At 48.3% G+C, this 7,050-nt stretch overlaps 1 protein-coding gene across 1 annotated transcript; it reads right to left on the bottom strand.

The window, feature by feature from the left end:
- Window positions 1-1,188: 1,188 nt before the first annotated feature.
- On the bottom strand, window positions 1,189-6,704 carry LOC139830190 (uncharacterized). The gene is made up of 4 exons (XM_071818191.1): window positions 5,456-6,704; window positions 3,940-5,330; window positions 2,448-3,162; window positions 1,189-1,844 (listed from the first exon to the last, which is right to left on the bottom strand). Exons 1-4 carry the CDS (start codon window positions 6,702-6,704, stop codon window positions 1,189-1,191), a joined length of 4,011 nt encoding a protein of 1,336 aa, XP_071674292.1.
- Between the last annotated feature and the right edge of the window lie 346 nt (window positions 6,705-7,050).

The raw sequence follows: 7,050 nt of genomic DNA, 5'->3' as shown, positions 1-7,050 counted from the left end.
GAGATGTCACACCTTGGCTGCTTGGGCTTGCAGATCCGCACGTACTCCACGCCCTGGGCGTCGTCTCGCGCCTTCTCCCAGACGGCTTGCGGCAGCCGGACGTCGCCCACCCACTCCTTGTCCCCGGGCTGCTGGTACGCCTCGTGGCAGAGGGCGTCGGCCACCTGGTTGCCCTCGCGTAAGATGTGATCCACCTGGCACGCCGGGAACTGGCCGAGCAGCCTGATGATCTCCTGTTGCGTGGCCGGCGGTATGCGCCTCTCCGTGTACTCGCCGCGCAGGAGCTTCACCAGCATGAGATCATCCCCTTCGACCACCAGCCAACATCCCGGGAAGTGACGCAGCGCGAGTTGCAGCCCGCGGATAAGCGCCCGGGCCTCGACGATGCCCGGCGGCGCGTGTTCCGTCCGCTCGGCGAACGCGGCTCGTACGCGGCCAGTGTTGTCCCGGATGACGCCGCCGATGCTTGCCCGGCCGGACCCATCATGGTACACGGATCCATCAAAATTGAGTTTGAGGCAGCAAGCCAAGAGAGGAGGCTTCCACTGCACCAGTTGAAATGCCGGCGAGAGCAACGAGTTTGGCGGCGCCGGCGCGTACTGGAGCGATGGCGGCGAAAGGAACATGCATGGGGGGCTAGCAAAGAACACAGACGGAGCAGCCAGGCACGCCATGTCTCAGACTTTTACAAAACAAGAGTGACCTGCGTGAATGAAAACCTAATGGGCAATGGCCGGTCCCTTTTTATAATCCTAGATACATATTTCAACTCGGTTTCCACCCCGTGTCGGTTTTAGCAGCGCCCAAGAAGCTCCTGTCGAGGCTGTCTCGGATTCAAGTCCCTGCCAGCACGTTTTTTTACCATACGGTGCGCTGTTTGCAATACGAGTAGTTCTCCAATATGAACTCTTTTTTTTTTCTGACCGACAGGCCTTTGTCGTGTTAGGGTGCGTTTGGCCCGAATCGTGGTTCACTAGTGCAGTGGTGCGACGGCTGGAACGAGCCATGGACTGGAATTAGCCTGTTGTTTGGTAGGTCGGGTTGCATTGTTTGGATCGAAAATGACTTTCTGTTTGTTTGCCTGCAGCCAATTCCATATCTAGATGAAGATGAGATCAAACCTGTTTGGTAGCATCCAAGCATGCCTAAGGTTTTTTTTTTTTTTTTGCGGGTAAAACTAGATCTTTATTAAGCAAAAGGGGTTACAAGACGCTCCAATTCCAGCTCCTGGAGAAACACAGGAGGACCAGAACCGAACGATAAAAGAGATTGGCGCTCTGTCCTTGCCCAGTTAGCAAGACAGTGACTAACCCTAACTTGCCTACGATCCACTTTTACAAAGTTGCAAACACGAGTAGAACTAGCTAAATTCTTAATCCCTGTGATAATATGCAGGAATGCCGAACGGTCCTGCGCTGGATTCTTCAGAGCTGATATGAGTTGTGTGCAATCAGAGTCGATAAGTATTGGTAGCTGACAGTGCTGGATGGCAAGGCCTAAACCTTCAGAGCAAGCCAATAATTCGGCTTCCAAAGCTTCCTCACAAGAATTAATAAACTGGCAAGCTGAAAATATAACTTCGCCTGTATCATCCCGCAGTACCATGCCGATTCCTGCTGTGCCATCCTCTGCACGGAAAGATCCATCAATTGTTAACTTAACCCAGCCCGCCGGGGGCTTAACCCAAGGAACATCAGGTGCCTGCTCCTTAATTGGAATAGGCCTGGCTTGCGAATCTGGGAAGAGTAACGGTTGTTTCCCTTTTAGAATCTGCTCCGTGGAGAGCTCCTTGATATCACGAAGTGTTTTGGCGTAGCTGCACAAAAACCTCTTAGACCCTTCCACTGATGGGAGTGGTTTGTCATGTGTTATTTCATTCCTTGCATACCAAGCCCTCCAGGCCACCAACAGTAAACAGTCCACCATATTATTTGGAATCTCCATCACAATTGTTCTAAACCAAAGGGGTGAAGAAACTTGAAGCTCTTTAGCAGATGGTAGATGCCAACAGGTTCGCATCACATTCCATAGATTCCTGGCATGAGGACAATGACAGAGGGCATGCGCCACATCCTCCATCTCATCTTCACAGATTTTGCATCGACCTGAAACCTTCATATTTCTTCTCAGTTTGTTTGTTTCCGTAGCAAGCGCATTAGACGCAGCACGCCAAGCGAAGGTTTTCACCTTAGGAGGAACCGAAGAGCCCCAAATCTTCGACCAACATGGATCCTTCTCTGTCCGAGTGCTAGAGGATCCGTATGCACACTGTTCTGGTAACTCGCTAAAAGCTAGCTTGTATGCTGATCGCACTGAAAAAATACCCGAACGTTCTGGCTGCCAAGCTAAAAGATCAGAATGACCAGCCCTTGATGGCTTGATTCTTAATATTGCCTCCACGTCAATAGGGTAAAAGGTTGCATGTATTAGCTGGGTATTCCAATTACCTTGAACATCCAGGAGTTCTGATACTCGCCGAAGCCTCCGATTTCTCTTAGGAGTCAAAGTTTTGCCATACGCTTGCCTTGGTAACCAGCTGTCCCTCCATATTCTTATTCGTTCGCCATTTCCTACCCTCCAGATAAGGCCCTTTTTCAAGAGTTCCAAGCCATATGAGATGGCAGACCATGAAGATGATGGATTGCCAGTAAAAACAGTATCCATTAGCTCACCCTGAGGGTAATACCGAGCTTTCAATACACGAGAACACAAGCTGTCTGGGAAGGCAATGAGCCTCCATGCTTGGCGAGCTAAGAGAGCCTGATTAAATAGGCGCATATCACGGAAACCCATACCACCTTGCATTTTAGACCGCTGCATTGTATTCCAGTTCACCCAATGTGTCTTTCTTTTACCATGCTCAACACCCCACCAGTAGTCCCGGATGAGTTTGGTGAGATCATCACAAACCGAGAAAGGTAGCTTAAACACCCCCATGACGTATGCGGGGACAGCTTGCGCTATGGCCTTGATCAAAACTTCACGTGCACTTTGTGAGTGCAGACTATCACCCCAATCCATCAAAAGTTTGCATAAACGTGATTGTAGATTGACAAATCGTCCTTTATGCATCCTTCCATCCGGTGTTGGTAATCCAAGGTACTTCTCTTCAAACTCAGGATTTAGAATTTGCAAAATAGATCGGACTTCATCCTGAGTACCCTGTGGACAAGCAGCACCAAAAATGATAGAACATTTGGCAGGATTAATAAGTTGCCCCGTGCCATTAGCATACTCCTCCATAACAAGCTTAACTCGCAATGCCTCATCTCTAGATGCCCGGAAGAACAACAATGTGTCATCAGCAAAAAGAAGATGTGAAATCCCAGGGGCACGACGACACACTTTAACCGGTGATATACCATTATTTTCCACTTCTCTACTCAGGAGAGCGGATAGACCATCAGCCACGAACAAGAATAGGAAGGGAGAGAGGGGATCCCCCTGTCTTAGTCCACGTGTAGGAGTAAATGCTTCCAATAAGGTTCCATTGAATTTGACTGAATATCTCACCGTGGTAACACATGCCATTATCCATTGTATCCACCGATGAGAGAACCCCATTTTATGCATAGTAGACTCCAAGAAAGACCAATCTACTCTGTCATAAGCTTTGGATAAATCCAATTTATAGGCGCAAAAAGAAGAATTTGCAGATGTGCCATGTTCCAAAAAGTGCAAGCACTCGAAAGCCAAGAGTGCATTATCGGTGATCATCCGTCCTGGAACAAAGGCGCTTTGATTTTCAGATATTATATCACCAAGGAGACGTCGAAGTCTATTAACGAGACATTTTGAGACCACCTTGTAAAGAACATTGCATAGTCCAATGGGACGATAATCTTTAAGCTCAGTCGGATTATCGATCTTTGGAATTAGCACAATTGATGTATCATTAGTTCCCTCTGGCATAAAACCTGTAGTAAAGAAATGTTTTACCGCCTTAATTACATTACCCCGCAAGACCTCCCAATTTCTTTGATAGAAGCGCGCTGGAAAGCCGTCTGGACCTGGAGCTTTAAGGGGGCCAATTTGGAATAATGCATCAGATATTTCCACATCAGTAAACTCCTTGCATAAGCCTGCATTCATCGCCTCAGTAACATGTTCCTGAATTAGCGAAGTAATAGGCGTGCAATCTAAGGAAGGATCACGTGTATACAGAGACTTAAAATAAGATACAGACATTCGCTGCATTTCCGTCGGTACAGTTTGGATCACACCGTTCTCATCTCGAAGTTTAGCAATTTTATTCTTCCGAGCGCGCCAAATTGCTTTCTGATGAAAAAATTTCGTGTTCCTATCTCCCTCCTTCAACCACTCAATACGGGACCGTTGTAGCCACATCATTTCCTCTTTATATAGCAGCTCATTCATCACATCAGTCAAGGCTCGGATCTCTGACCTGGGAGCATCAATTTCATGCAGCCTTCTTAAATTATCACGAAGCTTATTTAGTTCTCTTGTGACGTTGCCAAACTTCCTACGTCCCCACTTTTGTAGCTTTTGCATCATCACTTGCAAGCCAGCCGAAACAGAACCCAAATCATCCAGAACACCCAAGTCACGCCAAGCAGTATCAATTACCTCTTTCATAGCTGGATCTCTTTCCCAAAAAATTTCATAACGTAAACAGCGCCCCTGCACAGCCGGACGGGATTCCTTGGATGTTTTCAACACAATCGGACAGTGATCCGAACATGGACTCACCAAGTGAACAACTGAAGACTCAGCGTAAATATCACGCCAGCTATTATCAGCCAACGCCCGGTCCAATCGTACTCGCACATTATTATTGCCGGACCTCCTGTTATCATACGTGAAGGGCAGACCTTCAAAACCCAGGTCGTGCAACTCACAAATCTGCAAACAGTCACGAAATGCCATCATCTGCGGCTCCGAGCGTAAGCATGCTGAGAAATGTTCATACTGCCATAGGGCCTCATTGAAATCTCCGATTGCAAGCCATGGAAGAGAGGAAGTGGCCCTTAGTGTTGAGAGAAGGGTCCACATCCGATGACGATTTTCAACCCGGGGTTCCCCATATACAAAAGTAACATGAATTAATGGATCGCTCGGATTAAGCCGAATATGAGCATCAATAAATCTCGGACCAGAATCTTTGATGTCCACATGAATACTCTCATGCCAAAATAGAGCTAGTCCTCCGCTCATTCCATCACTATCAACACCAAAAAAGCCACGCAGACCAAGACGGTTCCGATGACGACGAACACGGTCACTTCGTTGGCGGGTTTCACACAGGAAGACTAGCTGGGAACAATGTGTTCTTAACAGAACAATGAGCTCTTGAACTGTCGCGGCGTTCCCTATACCTCGACAGTTCCAGCTGAGGCAACTCATTGGACCCGGCGGTCACCCTCGAGGGATGCCGCCGATTCAGTAGATGCACCAGAAATTGACGTTCCGTCAGTACTCTTATGTCTTTTCTTACCATTAACCTCCACATTATCTCCTTCACCCTCAGCAAGGAGCAACTCTCCATCAACATGCATTGCTGAGTTTGTTAAAGCTAACGCTGCTGGGTTGATGTTCTGGTCGTCCTCAAAGGCAATTCTCTTCTTTGCATTCTTTTCAGCATCTGACATGGCAATGTCTTTGGTCTTAATGGGACTCGTTGCAGTATCCCTTAAGTCTTTATCTACACTGGCACCATCCGCAACACCCCTCTCCGGGTGGAGACGCCAGTCAACATATTCGCCTCTTCCTCTGCCCATAGTATCACCAACGGTGCCTCTGCCCCTAGAGCCACCTCCAACGAAACCTCCACGACCAGCACTGTAACCACCACGTAAACCCCCTCTCATCGGAATAGCACCACGGCCACGACCAGGAGGATTAGCGTAAATCCAGTCACCATACTTCAGCTTTGTTTCATCATGTAAGCCATTGCCACACTCTTTCACGACATGACCAATCAAGCCACATGCAAAGCACAATTGACCGAGCTTCTCATACTTAACAGCATATAAAAACCTCTTCCCACCCAAAACAATTGAGAGGAAACGCGTGAGAGGTTTGCGCACATCGTGCTTGATCCTCAATCGGATATAGTCACCTCGGAAGGCACCTGATGGGGTCATCTCAGTTGTAATCACCTCTCCTGCAGTGCGAGCAACTAGCTGCTTAATCAATTTCTCTTTCCTATAAACCTCAGGTACCTTGTGAACCTGTATCCACACTGGCATGAACTCAAGCTGTACTGTTTCAGGATCAGAAAATCCATCATAGGGAGCGGTAATCAGAGCCCAGTCTCGAAATAACCAGGGACCACGGTGCATCACTTTCTCCCAGTCACCTAGGCAAGCACACTGAATGACAAATCTGTTCTCACCTACGGCCCTCATGGATATATCTTTGGCAGAATTCCAAGCATAATGCATCTGTTGGAAAAGTGCCTCATGACTAAATCCTTTTTCGCAGTGTACTCTAGCTACAGCCAGCCAACGAGTACTTTCCTCCAGATCGACCTCCTCTGCATCTAGCACAAAATCATCGAATTCCTCTTCCCCAATATCCAGACGGTCAAACATGGAATCCAAACCTTTATCGCTGTGACGGCTCATAGACGCCGAGCCCTCACCAACTGGACCATCCATGGCAGGGGCAGCACCATATTCGTTCACAGCATCAGCCGCACTGGGATCAGCCGGCGTCTTCACCGTAGAACTTGTTTCAGACATGGCTTGTACAAACCCTAACCCTAGACGCCGTGGGGATCCGCTAACCAGGCAAGAAGACGAGCAACTCTTAAAGCCAGAGAGAATCACGCACACAGGGGAGTTGGGATCGGAGACAGGAACCAGAACGGTCGACGGACGCGAACGGAGTCAAGATCGGAGAGAACTCACGATCGCCTGGGACTCGCCGCCTGTCGCCAGGCAGGAGTAGAAAAACCCTTCGGGTACTAACACTGCAAGTCAAGTGGGTTTGTCTGCATGCCTAAGGTTACCTCCTCTCTATATCGTTGGAGTTGTAGATGTAGTTTAGGTTCACAATCCTCTCCTGATCTCGTTGTAACGTAGGACC

Source organism: Lolium perenne, chromosome 4 (genome assembly GCF_019359855.2).
Source record: "Lolium perenne isolate Kyuss_39 chromosome 4, Kyuss_2.0, whole genome shotgun sequence".
In the NCBI taxonomy this organism is placed as follows: Eukaryota; Viridiplantae; Streptophyta; class Magnoliopsida; order Poales; family Poaceae; genus Lolium; species Lolium perenne.
Note: the sequence above shows the minus strand (reverse complement) of the source record. Positions and strands in the feature narration are given on the sequence as shown.

What these genes read in the sequence shown, in the direction of transcription:
- LOC139830190 (XM_071818191.1), bottom strand. Translation starts at nt 6,704, where the DNA reads ATGTCTGAAACAAGTTCTACGGTGAAGACGCCGGCTGATCCCAGTGCG. An exon ending in AGATAATGTGGAGGTTAATG is followed by an intron (nt 5,331 to 5,455) that starts GTAAGAAAAGAC and finishes GTCGAGGTATAG; the next exon opens with GGAACGCCGCGACAGTTCAA. An exon ending in GGGGTAATGTAATTAAGGCG is followed by an intron (nt 3,163 to 3,939) that starts GTAAAACATTTC and finishes GCTTGTCCACAG; the next exon opens with GGTACTCAGGATGAAGTCCG.